The sequence below is a fragment of the Melanerpes formicivorus genome, unplaced genomic scaffold (assembly GCF_026170545.1).
Source record: "Melanerpes formicivorus ecotype bairdi unplaced genomic scaffold, bMelFor1.0.p_v2 SCAF_125, whole genome shotgun sequence".
Classification (NCBI taxonomy): domain Eukaryota; kingdom Metazoa; phylum Chordata; class Aves; order Piciformes; family Picidae; genus Melanerpes; species Melanerpes formicivorus.
The window spans coordinates 1,146,808-1,160,524 of record NW_027142477.1 but is presented as its reverse complement, the minus strand read 5'-3'; the positions used below and the strand labels follow the sequence as shown (position 1 = coordinate 1,160,524).

Sequence of the window (13,717 nt, the reverse complement as noted above, 5' to 3'; positions counted from 1 at the left end):
GGTAATTTTCTGTGTTTTGTCTTCTTAAAACATTTTGGTTCTGTGAGAAATGACATGAAACTGTGTGGGTGGCGTTGCACAGGAGCTGCAGAGATTTATCTCTGCTGGAGGCACAGCCTCCCTGGGCAACCTGTGCCAGAGTCTCCCCACCCTCACGTTCAAGAATTTCTTCTTCCTTTCCAGTCTCAGTCTCCCCTCTCCCAGCTCAAAGCCATTGTCCCTTGTCCTGTCACTTCCAGCCCTTGTCAAAAGTCCTTCCCCAGCTCTCCTGCAGCCCCTTCAGGAAGGCTGCTCTAAGGTCTCACTGGAGCCTTCTTTTCTCCAGGCTGAACAGCCCCAACTCCCCCAGCCTGTCCCCATAGGGGAGGTTTTCCAGCCCTCTGATTGTCTTTGTGGCCTCCTCTGGACCCTTTCCAACAGCTTCAGGTCCTTGTGCTGCAGGTGGGGTTTCAACAGAGCAGAGCAGAGGGGCAGAATCCCCTCCCTGTGCTGCTGCTCAACAGAGGGGCAGAATCCCCTCCCTGTGCTGCTGCTCTCCCTGCTCTGGCTGCAGCTCAGCACTCAGCTGGCTCTGGGCTGCCAGGGACCAGTGCTGGCTCCTGGGGAGATTGTCACCAACTGACACCCCCAAGGCCTTCTCCTCAAGATACTTCCTTCAAATCTCCTGTATAACTGCTGTGCACTCTATTTAGGGCTCAGAATAAACCCAGGTCAGTTGTTGGTTAATGGTGACCCCAGAGTGACAGTTTGTGTCCTCCAAACCGCGATGTGTTTCGTGTCTTTGCCATGGTAGCTCCTGAGCTGGCTTCCTGTGTTCATGAGCTGAGCTCTCCAAACCCCAGGCTTTCTTCCTGTGGGGCCTTTGGGCTGCTGTCCTGGATTTGATTGCCCTGGTGAAGTGTCCTGGTTAGAGCAGGATTGGCAAGGTGGGCAGCACTGTGGTACTGGGGGTTACTTACTTTTAGAGGGTGTGAACTACAGTAGTAGCTTCAGAGAGGCACTTAACCTCATACAGAGCACTGCAGTCTGTTGAACCGATTCCAGCTCCTTTGGATTGCTGTGAGGAAGAGTTTTTGTGGAAGAGTGATGCAGGAATGTTCTCTGCAGTGGCTGTCCATAGAGTCAAGTGCCCTCAGCTGAAAGGCAGAAGGAAGACACATGTGGATGATCTGAGGCAGTCTTGTGCCCAGGCAAAAGCAGCTTGAGCTGGTGCCTTTTCCACAGATGATTCCCTTGCAAGGAGCTGCTCTGCAGTGGCTGAAGCTGGTTAGGTTCCACACAACTCCCTGGCAGTGCAGTGCTGCTCGCTGACTCATTTGCTCAGCTGGGAGCAGCAGCAGATTCCTTCACACAACTGGTGGCAGCGAAGGTGAGGTCTTGGGTGCAGCATTCCTGGCTGCTGACTGTGATGATGTTGCACTCATTGTTTGCTGTCTGAAGGCATGGCTCTCAGCCTTCACGTGGAGCAGGCTTTGCATCTGTGCCCAGAGGAGTGCTTTGCTCATGCTGTTTGTTCTGCTTGGGCTGAGGAGCTGCAAAGGTACCTGAGAATCAGTGGCTTTAAATGGCCGTTTTTAGGGTTGAGTCCTGTGAACCTCAGGCTGTGGCTAACCCCTCTGTGTCCCTTCTGAAGTAAAGCAGAGAGGTATGGGAGGTTCTCAGCACTGCAATTCATATTCAGGAGCAGCTGAAGCTGCTGGTTGGAGCAGAGCTCTGCTCCTTCTTCCTGTCAAAGGTCCAAGGCCTTGCTGTTCTGCAGGGCAGGTCTCATCAGACTCGCTCTGCCTGCTTGTCTGGTTCCTGCCCTCTGCAAGGCAGCCCTTGATGTTTGCTGTTGCTGGTGGCTTTTTCTGCTGTGGAAACAGCAGACTGCAGCTTTATCAAACTGGGCAGTGGAGTAGGACTGACTGGAACTGAAGCACTGAAGGGAACTGCAGCTGTGTGGCTGTAATGCAGGCTTGTGTGATCCAAGTAAGGCTCTTGGCAGCAACGGGGTAAGAAACAGCACTCACTGCATGTTTTGGGCATTTCCCCCCAAAATTCATGCTTCTGTGTTCAGGCCTTCTTAGGACTCTGTGGGTTATGTGTTGATGCAGTGTAAAGCTGGTCATGGTCATTGGGGGTTTACTGTTTGGTTTCCCAGTGTTCATTAGAATAGAGGTTGAGATGGAAGGGCAGGGTGCACAGGAAAAGCTGCTCTCCTGTGCCTGGAGTAACTGGCAGGTGCTCAGAGGACCTTCCTCCACCTCCCTTGTCTCATGCTGGAGATGAATGTGGTGCTTGGGCACTTCTCCGTGCTGCCAGGAAGGGTGGCTGCTCTGCAGTCTCTCTTCATTTCCCTCCTCTTAGTTCAGACATCAGCATCATACTCAATGCTTGGGAGATTTTTCTTCTGCAATGATGCTGTGCTGCATGCAACCTGTCAAGTCATGGCTAAGTCTCAGCTGAAGAGAACTTTGTTTGCTCCAGTGTTCTTAGAGGCAAGAACAGGAAGGACATGGACCTGATGGAGTGGGTCCAGAGGAGGCCCCGAAGGCGACTCTGTGTCCTGTGGTTCTGTTTCATATTTCAGTCTTCATTGTATCACTTCACTTATTTAAAGTTTGACACTTCCTGTGTGATCTTAAATTCCTTATGATCAAGGAGCAGAAGCAGCAGCTGTGTCAGCATGGATTTACCTGTGCTGGTGGAACATCTTTGCAGAGCTGGCTGAAAACCAAGGAAAGATGAGGAGGAAGGAGATGAGACTGTCTTCTGTCAGAGGCAGCCAAAAGCCAGATGTTAAGCAAGGGTAGTGTGTGATCCAGTGTGGGAAACAGGGATTTATTTAGGGAGCAAACAGTATGGATTGCAGGTCTGGCAGGGACAGTTCTCAGCTGCTCCTCCCTGTAAAAATGGACAGTGTACCTCTCAGTACCCCTGGCCCTGCTGTGGAGAAAGGAGGCCTTTTACACAGACACTGACTGGTTTTTATTGTGCTTCTGGGGTTCCTTCACTTGAGAACTTGCACTGCCTAGGAATGGGCCTACTGTTTGCCTTAGCAGAAGTAAACAGGAGCTGACTCTTCAATGATTTTTCTCTGTAGGAATTCAGGTTAGGCCTTAATGGTGTCTCTGGCTCACCACTAACCATAGCTGAGCTGTTGCTGGACATAGGACTGCTGGAGAATGGCCTCACAGCTCTCCTCAGCTGTGCCTTGTGACAGCTGGATCAGGAACAGCATGAGGGGAGTGAAACCTTCTTGCTGATAACAGTGCTGGGGTAGTGCTTCTTCCTAGGACAAGACTCATTTCAGGTGGGAAAAGTCAGCTTCCTTTCTTTGTGTGCGAGACAGCAGTGCTGGGGAAGCAGTGCTGCCTGCTCGCTGCACTGCCCAGTGCCCAAGGGTGACTTGCCTTTGTGGTGGCTCATGGCCAGCCCCCAGCTCCAAGGTGCTGCTCCTGCAGCGTGGGCCCTGAAGGAGCTGAGCCTCATGATAGGCAAACATCCACCCTGCTGCTCAGTGCAGAGGCAGCTGCAGGAGCTCGTGCGCCTCTGTTGGAGGCTGCCACCATGCCCTGGTGACTCTGAGGAACGCCCACCTGCACATGGCGTCCTTCTGCAGCTCCTGAGCAAAGTCCAGCAGCTAGCTCTGTGTACCCAAGATACCTGAGCTCAGGTGTCAGACTCGGCACTGCAATGGATGAAACCAGTCAGGTTCTCTTACGGCATTAGGGAAGCCTAGAATGATAGAGAGACCTCTGGCAGTCACATTGCTGCCGTCTTGGAGTTCCTTAGCTGGAGGAAGTGGGGAGGGGAAAGCCATAAACCTAGGAACCCATCAAACTGTGCCCTGATCTTTGGTCCCTGACTGTTCCCAGAATGTTTACAATGCAGAGCTAGGACTTTGTGAGTTGGGCCTAAGCTCTTGGCTCCCCAGGACACTTGAGCATTCCCGGTGGATCACAAGGCACCAGAGTAGCTGCTGGGGGCCTTGGTGCCACCTGGAACCCCTGCAGAGGGGTGAAGGAGGCAGTGCCTTATGAATAGCAGCAGCAGCAATGCTGAGGGCTTGGAGGGCTCTTATGAAAAGGAATCCCAGGTTTCCAGGAGTTTTGCTTTCCCTTTTCAGTGCCAAGCTCCACTTCCTGGCTTGTTTCCCAGATCACAGAACCACAGAACTGTTGAGGTTGGAAGAGACCTTAGAGATCTCCAAGTCCAAGCACTCCCCCAGAGCTCACAGCCCCACCCCTGCTGCTGAACCACTGCCACTTACCCACGTCCTCCAGCACCACATCCAACCTGACCCCCCCCAGCACAGCTTGAGGCTGTTTCCTCTTGTCCTGTCTCATATTGCATGCAAGAAGACCCCAACCCCCACCTCTTTTGAAGTAGCTGCAGAGAGCAAGGAGGTCTCCCTCCATTAAGCCTCCATTTCTAAAGACTGAACACCCTAAACTCCCTCAGCTGCTCCTCCCCAGCCCTGTTCTCCCGACCCTTCCCCAGCTTTGTTGCTCTTCTCTGGACCTGCTCCAGTACCTCAATGTCCTGCTTGGAGTGAGGGGCCCAAAGCTGAAGCCAGTATTCAAGGTGTGGCCTCACCAGTGCTGAGTAGAGGGGGCAGTGGAAGGAGCCGGCAGAGGTTCTACAGTCCAACCTTCAGGAGGAGAGGCTGAGGCTGCCCTACTTTATATAAGAAGTTCTGAAGCCAAGCCTTGCTCCTCTGAGATCCTCATGTGCATGCGTAAGGGCAAGAGACTGCTGTGATCCAGGCAGTGTCTGAAAGCCTTTTTATCAATAAAGCTGCCTTGAGTCCAGGAGTCTGGGCATTGCAGGCCCCAGGTGGGTTTGTGACTCTGGATAATCACAGAATGGGCTGGGTTGGGACCTACAGAGGTCATCCAGTCCAACCCCCTGCAGCCAGCAGGGACATCCTCCACTAGATCAGGTTGCCCAGAGCCCTCTCCAGCCTCACCTTGGATATCTCCAGGGATGGAGCCTCAGCCACCTCCCTGGGCAACCTGCTGCAGCATTCCAGCAGCCTCCTGGTGCAGAACTTGTTCCTCACATCCAATCTCAATCTGCTCTGCTCTCATCTCAAACCATTGCCCCTGGTGCTGTCCCTGCAGGCCTTTGGGAACAGTCCCTCTGCAGCCTTCTTGTAGCCCCTTCAGCTGCTGGCAGGCTGCTCTAGGGCCTCCCTGGAGCCTTCACTGATGATGTGTCAGGTATCTGAGTGGACAGCAGCTGCAGTGAGAAGTCTCTGTGAGCACAGGCCGGCCATGAGAACTGCCAGACCCTCCAGAAGTGCCTGGCTCTGCCTGTGCTCTCTGCAGCGTGTTTGTGTTCCTGTGAGGAGCACAGAGGGTGGATTCCTTCAGCTCCCCAGTCTGAAGCTATGGACTCAAGCTGTCAAGGTCAGCTTCTTTGCTCTCTGTTTTGCACTGCTCCTACCAACCTGCTTTGGGCTTTTTTATGAAGACAGCTTGAGGGGGGCTGCTAAAGCCAGTTGGCCAAAATAGGCTCTCACTGGTCAGTGTTTTTTCTGCTTGCTTCCTTGGCTAAGCAATCTTTTACTGTGCAGTGCAGCGTGCCTCAGCTGGACAGGAAATGGAGAAGAGAAATGCCATTTTTTTCCTCAATAGCACCCTTGGTGTGAAAGATTAAAGTGGAAAAATTACAGGAAGCCCAGAAGAAGTGATGGCAGTTCAGTCCTTTAGGGTTTTTGTTTCCTTGAGTGTATTTTTTCCCCCTTGAGGTTTGAAAGCCTGTTAGCACTTTGCTGTCTTGATGCTCACGTACAGACTGCTTAGTGAAATGTGTTTTAATCTCGTGCTGAATAATCGGAAGACCTAGGATGAACTTCCTTCTGTCTGGAATTGTACAGCTGACACAGAATGGTGGGGTTGGAAGGGACCTCTAGAGATCATCCATCCCTGCCAGAGCAGCATCACACAGGGCAGGTCACACAGGAACGACTCCACAGCCTTTCTGGCTTTTACTTTCCCCTCAGTTACCTCCCTGTGCTCAGGTTTAGAAGTAAGGTAGAGAGCTGTTGAGCTTGGAACACAGGTGTTCGAAGTACAACCTTTGCTCAGGAGTGTCTGGGCTGGCTTTCTGCACTGGCAGTTGGAGAAAGCAGCTGCAGGTGGCAGCAGGGCAATGGAACTGGGGGCCACGGAGCCGCTGCCTGTGCTTGGGTTGGGCTTGTTCAGTTCTGCCTGCACAGGGACCTGCGGAGTCACCAAGCTCCTCTGCTCCTGAATCGGGCAGGAGAATGCCTGGGAAGGAATACAGAGTCTAGCTGGGGGCCTGTGGAGTCCCTCAGGGGTCAGTACTGGGACCAGAGCTGTTCAATACATTCATCAGTGACCTGCCTGAGGGCACAGAGGCACTGTCAGCAGGTTTGCTCATGACACCAAACTAGGAGCTGACACCCTTCAGGCTCTGCTGCCATCCAGTGAGACCTGGACAGGCTGGAGAGGTGGGTGGGGAGAAATGGAATGGAATCCCAGCTAGGGCAAAGGAAAGAACAACACCATGGAGCAGGAGAGGTTGGGGCCTGAGCTGTTGGAGAGATGAGCAGAGGAGAGGGACCTGAGGGCCCTGGTGGACAGAAGGATGGCCATGAGCCAGCAATGTGTCCTGGTGGCCAAGAAAGACAAGGGCATCCTGGGGTGCATCACAAGGGCTGTGGTGAGAAGGTCAGAGAGGTTCTCCTGCCCCTCTACTCTGCCCTGCTGAGGCCACAGCTGGAATATTGTGTCCAGTTCTGAGTCAAGAAAGAGCTCAGGGAACTGCTTGAGAGAGTCCATCCCAGAGGCACAGAGCTGCTGCAGGCAGTGGAACATCTGCCTGTGAGGCCAGGCTGAGGCAGCTGGGGCTGGGAGCTGGGAGCAGAGCAGCCTGAGGGCTGCCCTCATGGCTGGGGATAAAGATGTGCAGGGCTGGAGCCAGGCTCTGCTCAGGGATGGCCAAGGACAGCACAAGGGGCACTGGGGGCAAGCTGGAGCAGAGGAGGTTCCAGGGGAACAGGAGGGGAAACTTTGTCCCTGTGAGGGTGCTGGAGCCTGGAGCAGGCTGCCCAGAGAGGTTGTGGAGTCTCCTCTGGAGGCTTTCCAACCCCCCCTGGATGTGTTCTGTGTGCCCTGGGTGCCCTGCTCTGGCAGGGGCTTGGACTGGGAGATCTCTGGAGGTCCCTTCCAGAACTGGACACAATATTCCAGATGTGGCCTCACTAGGGCAGAGTAGAGGGGGAGAAGAACCTCTCTGACCTACCCTGTGACACACAAGCGTGCATGGGGAGTGCCACAGATATGGAGGGAAGAGAGGTCTGCTCCCAGCAGAGGTCAAGCAAAAGTGAGTTATTTTGTGTATGTTTGGGATTTTTCTGTTGTTTTAGAAGATGTGAGGGGATCAAGCTGTGATAAAAGCCACTGATGGTACTGATTTTGCTGAATGTAATTGAAGTCTCTGTCCACTCCTCTTCTTGCCTTCTCCTGTGACAGCAAAACACATTGAACTGAAAATCAGGCTCAGGTGCTGTCACTTGTATGCAAACCTAGGAGATGTGACGAGCAAGAAGGCAGCAGGGGTTTATAGCTGTGTGCCACAGTTTGACATGCAAGGATCTCCACCTTGCAGACCTGACTGTGTGCCCTCAGGAGCCAGCAGTGCTGTTGCTGTCTGTCAGTGATGAGCTGCCTCTGCTTGGGTATGAAGATGCCTTGGCAGGTTTCAAAGGCTCAGGAGTCAAACCTGACTGAACCAGAATGCTGCTTATTAAAATAGTTAATGTTACAATTATTGGTTTTTGAAGGCTTGGTTTATCCTTTTTAGAGTGAAACTATTAAGGGAGCTTTGAATGGACAGCTCCTAACCAGACAGGTGAGCACCTTGCTGGCCTGGGAAGAGGCCCTGGCTTGTCCTTGGCTTGACGCAAACTCTTCACCAGTTCTGGGACTTCTTACGTGGAGTCTTTGTAGCAGGCTGGAAGAGTTTGCAGTATCAGTTTCTGTCAGCTCCCATGGCTTTAGAACTGTCAAGCAAAACCAAATCAAATGAAGCAGGAGTGGTCTGTGCCCTATTCCAATTTCTCTTGCTCTTCACCAACAGCTGCTGAAATACAAAGGCTGCTGCAGCAGCTGGGAACCCCACAGGACACGCCGGAGCTGAGGCTGCAGCTGTGAGTACTTGAGAGGCAAAGGTTGAATTTCACTGCCTTGCAAACAGGCTCCTGGGAGGTGCTGAGGTGGGGTTTGCTGGGCAGAGTGTTTGAACTTGCTGAGAGAGGCAAATGTAAAGAAATGTTTGAAACTAAGATTGTGTAGATATGCTTTTTGAGATGAATCTTGGAGAGGTGTCAGTGAGAATCAGCTGCTTGCCCCTGCACACTGCCTGCAGGGACAGGACCAGGGGCAATGGCTTCAAACTAGAGCAGAGCAGATTGACATTGGATGTGAGGAACAAGTTCTGCACCAGGAGGCTGCTGGAACACTGCCACAGGTTGCCCAGGGAAGTGGTTGAGGTCCCATCCCTGGAGATGTTCAGTGGAAGGCTGGACAGGGCTCTGGGCAACCTGATCTAGTTGGGGATGTCCTTGCTGAATGCAGGGGGCTTGCCCTGGCTGACCTCTGGAGGTCCCTTCCAACCCAAACTATTCTATGATTCTGTGTCAGTGCAGCTACAAAACCTGTGCTAAAGCCAGCAAAGAGGAAGTGTCAGAAGCAGAGATCAGGATCACTGTTTGGAAAGCAAACCTCTGCCCCAGGCAGCTCTTCAGGCCTGTCTGGGTGAGTTCCACCAGGGAATGAACACATTGGGGCTTTTTTGGTAGAGGTGACAGTGGTTAGGGGGAGAGGGTCTTGTTACTGCTGAAATCTGCAGTGAAGGAGACATCCCCAGACCCAGCAGTGCAACAAGGCTCCAAGGCAGGTGCTGTCCCTTAGCTCATTCCCCTGCAGGTGAGCTGTCCTGAGCACAGCACCAGCAGGGGCAGCTGCTCTTCACCTCATTGTATGACCTAATGAACCTGTGGGATGTCATTTTCCATCTTTTTCTATTCACTTGCTTTCCCACCCTGAGCTCAGCATCAGAAGTGCACATGTGCCACACCTTCTAAACCTGGGGTGAGGAAAGTGGCAGCCTTCAGTGTGGTCAGTGCTGTGCTGTGGCCACTTCACAGCAGGAGGAGCTGTGTGCTGGAGCAAATGCAGTGACATCCATGAGGGGTGAGCAAACAGATTGCAGAAAGATAGCCTAAGGTCAGGGGCCATAACATCAGCCAGGTGCAATCCACAGGTGAGTCTACCAGAGACTGTGGATAGGTGAATTTATACAATGAATAGGATGCAGACATCAATTCACACCTGACCAGGATAGAAAATATTGTGAAGGACATATGGCAGTCCCTGCATGGGGGTGATCTGTATGGTGAGTCCCCTGGGTGTTCACAGAATCCAGAGCCCATGCAGTTGGCAGAGCCCTCCCAGCTCCCCCAGCCCAGCCCTCCCCCCAGCACTGCAGGCTCAGCACCAAACCAGGTCCCTAAGCACCAGCTCCATGCTGCTGGAACACCCCCAGGGATGGGGACTCCAGCACTGCCCTGGGCAGCCTCTGCCAATGTCTGAGAGCCCTTCCAGGGCAGAAATAGTTCCTCACATCCAGCCTCAGCCTCCCCTGGGGCATCTTGGAGCCATTGCCTCTGCTCCTGTCCCTTGCCACCAAGGAGCAGAGGCTGTCCCCTTCTCACTCCAACCTCCCTGCAGGGAGCTGCAGAGAGCAAGGAGGTCTCCCTCAGCCTCCTCTCCTCCAGCCTCAACCCCCCCAGCTCCCTCAGCCCTCCTCTAGCCCAGGGGCTCCAGGCCCTTCTCCAGCCTGGCTGCCCTGCTCTGGACAGGCTCCAGCCCCTCAGTGTCCATCCTGCAGGGAGGGCCCAGAGCTGAGCACAGCACTCCAGGGGTGGCCTCCCCAGTGCTGAGCACAGGGGGATGGTCACCTCCTGGCCCTGCTGCCCACCCTGCTTCTGACCCAAGCCAGGAGGCCTTTGGCTTTCCTGGCCCCCTGGGCACTGCTGGCTCCTGGTCAGTGACTGCCAACCAACACCCCCAACGACCTCTGCAAGCTGCAGCTTTCCAGCCACACCTCCCCAGGTCTGGAGCTCCCCATGGGGTTGTTGTGAGCCAGGGGCAGGACCTGGCCCTTGGCCTTGTTGAGCCTTGGCCCATGGCTCTCACCTGCCCAGACCCTGCTGTGAAGCTTCTCTGCCCTCTAGCAGAGGGACACAGCCACCCAGCTGGTGCCATCTGCAGACTCACTGAGGCTGCCTCAATGCCCTCACCCAGGTCATTGATAAGGAGATGAAGGAGGCCAGGCTGTCCCTTTCTGCTCTTGTCTGGATGTTTGGTCTTCCCTTTGACGTTGGTATGGATCTGGATTGGTTTCAGTGTTGGTGTTGATTGCCGGCTAATAGCTTCCCAGATCAAACTTTTCTACATGCACTGAAGAGGAGGAGGATGCAAAGGCAGGTAAAGAATTTGAGTTGCTTCAGGAAGAAAGTGTGAAGATTGCTAAAGGAGTGTGTGATAATATCAGAAGCAAAGAGTTAAACCCAAACCAAGATCCAATCAACCCCCCCCCAAAAAAAAACCCAACAACCACCACCAACAAACTCCACAGACATACAGAAATGCAACCAAAAATCCTCAGCTGAAGGGAAGGCTTTGTGTTATTTTCTCCTTTTTTAAGCACTGCTAAAGCTGCCAGTGAATGGTGATGGTTTCAGGTACACCAGCAGCTGCTGGGTCATAAAGAAAATAGGTCTCTTTGGATGTGCTTAGCAGGAACTGACCTCTTGTGGGCTGGGCACTGCAGTTCTGTTAGGCCACCACTGGGTGTTCTTCCAACACAGCAGGAACTTGGTCCTTCCCTCAGTTACCCTGCACTCAGGAGGACTCTGTGTGTCCAGCTGTGGGCAGCCTCAGAAGGGCTACAAAAAGCATGTGCAGATCCCCACAGTAACTGGAAACTTACTGCTGCACATAAGGAAAACAGGAAAAACCAGAAGAACAGGAAAATAAAGATGAGTAATGATGCTGTGCCACTGGGGAACAGACCTCCTGCAGCACCTGCCTGGAGCCCATGGTGTCACAGCTTTGCAGTCGAGACTTAACTGCAAAGCGAAACAGCAAGCTGCCTGCTCTCCACTCCAGCACCACTTTGCACCACAGGTGTCATAAGAAACAGAAAATCATCACATGCTGGTATCCAGCCACAAGGAAACCTCTGCTCTTCCCTCTCTCACCACCCTTCTGCTCCTGAAGCATCAAGTGGGTTCCACCAGACCTAGCCAAAAGCAAAGGCAGCCACCTGCAGTGAGTCACTTCGTGCAAAGCTGCTCCCACACCACAGACAGTCCTTGAAACATCCCCAACCAGTGAGGAGCCACAGGGGCTTGATCTTTCAACTCCACTAGCAAATCATGGCCTTACCTCCCTCCCTCTGACTTCTGACCCCTTACTTCCCCAGAGTGATCTGTTTGTCATCATTTCTAAGGACTTTTCATGCACAAACTGAGCCCACGCCTCTGACACCAGACACATTTGCAGCTCTGTGTGCATGGCGTGTGGCTGAGCCACTCAGGAAGGCTCTTGGGGCTGAAGCTCGTTGCAGAGAATAGCCCAGGTTGGAAGGGACCTCAGACATCATCTACTCCAAACCCTCCTGCCATGGGCAGGGACACCTCTCAGCTAGACTCAGCTGCTCAAGGCCTCATCCAACCTGGCATTGAACATCTCCCCAACCACTGGGCAAAAGAGGATGAAGATGGCTTCATGCATTTGAGAGAAGCATTGTGTGCTCCTGAGCCAGTGAGCTTTAAACAGGACCTCCCTGCTCTCTAATGAAACTTTGCATTTGTTTTTCCAGGCAGCAGAAGCAGCAGTACACCAACCAGCTTGCCAAAGAAACTGACAAATATGTCAAAGAGTTTGGATCTCTGCCTGCAACCAGTGAACAGGTATGAAACCACAGGGCATGGCTCATGGGAGGGATTTGCATGGCTTCAGGCCTGCCCCCCTGCTCCACACCAGGCTCCCAGAGAGCCTTAGCTCTGCAGGGACTCTTGCAACCTCAAAGTATTTTGTTGCAGCCCAGACTCGTTCCAAAGACAATGTTAGGTATCAGCAGTAAGGCAGTTTGAAGTGCCAGGACCCAAAGCAAGGCACCCTGCCTCTGGGTTTGGGTAGCTGTACACCTTATGATACCCTGCAGTGATGCTGAGTCTGACCCTGCAGGCTGTGTTGCAGGACTGATTCCAGCAGGAAGGAATTGTGTTGAAAGTGAGATTTTGTTATGCTCAACAGATCTCTTGTATATCAGACAGTCAGCAGATGTGCTAGGGCTTGTCCCCAGGCTTTTCCTTTCTTAAGAGCAGTGGGCAGGATCTGTTACCAAAGCAACTTGTGCAGTCTTCAGACTGCTTCTTTCCCAGGTCTGTGTAAATCAATCCCATCAGGAGGTAATGTGTTAGAATAGAATACAAAATAGAATAGAATAAATCAGGTTGGAAGAGACCTTCAAGATCATCATGTCCAACCTGTCATCCAACCCCACCCAACTAAATAAACCATGCAACCAAGCACCCCATCAAGTCTCCTCCTGAACACCTCCAGCAATGGTGACTCCACCACCTCCCCAGGCAGCCCATTCCAATGGGCAATCACTCTCTCTGTGTAGAACCTCCTCCTGACCTCCAGCCTAAACCTCCCCTGGCGCAGCCTGAGACTATGTCCTCTTGTTCTGGTGCTGGCTGCCTGAGAGAAGAGACCAACCTCTGCCTGTCTGCAACCTCCCTTCAGGTAGTTGTAGAGAGCAATAAGGTCACCCCTGAGTCTCCTCCTCTCCAGGCTAATCAACCCAAGCTCCCTCAGCCTCTCCTCACAGGGCTGTGTTCCAAGCCCCTCCCCAGCTTTGTTGCCCTTCTCTGGACACCTTCCAGCAAGTCAACCTCCTTCCTAAACTGAGAGGCCCAGAACTGGACACAGGACTCAAGGTGTGGCCTAACCAATGCAGTGTACAGGGGCAGAATGACCTCCCTGCTCCTGCTGGCCACACTGTTCCTGATGCAGGCCAGGATGCCATTGGCCCTCTTGGCTGCCTGGGCACACTGCAGGCTCATGTTCATCCTACCATCAACCAGCACCCCCAGGTCCCTCTCTGCCTGGCTGCTCTCAGCCACTCTGACCCCAGCCTGTTGCACTGCCTGGGGTTGTTGTCGCCGATGTGCAGAACCTGGCACTTGGATGGATGGATTGTTGTGGTGGGTTGGAACTGCACCCTAGCTCCTTTGGAGGAAAATGCCCCCAGGTGCAATTGGCAGACAGCTCAGCTGGCACTGGAAGCAAGTGAAGCTCTGCTCACAAGCAAACTGCAACCTAGAACTATGAAATGCAATTAATATGTACAGAATATACACTATGTGTACAACAGGTATACAATAAACAACACAGAAACTCCTCAGACCCTCCTGGACAGCTACAGGGGGACCATTCACTTCCTTCCCCCACTGCCCCCCTCCTTCCCTCTACCTCCCACAGCACTCAAAACAGAAATCCCCTGGCAAGACCATAGAAGAGAGAGAGAGAAGTTGCAAGGAGAAGTGACAGGAGAAGAAAATAGAGCAAGAACTGTTCATGCCTCTGCTCTGTATCCCATTAGCAATCCAGTGACTTCTGCATAC

At 53.0% G+C, this 13,717-nt stretch overlaps 1 protein-coding gene across 1 annotated transcript in view; it reads left to right on the top strand.

Annotated features, from left to right (window-relative positions):
• Positions 1-13,717, top strand: part of STX7 (syntaxin 7) — a 47,495-nt gene that overhangs the window by 22,690 nt on the left and 11,088 nt on the right. The window contains exons 3-4 of the mRNA XM_068167923.1: positions 8,095-8,164; positions 11,905-11,995. Coding sequence (XP_068024024.1) covers positions 8,095-8,164; positions 11,905-11,995 — 161 coding nt within the window. The remainder of the gene's footprint in view (positions 1-8,094; positions 8,165-11,904; positions 11,996-13,717) is intronic.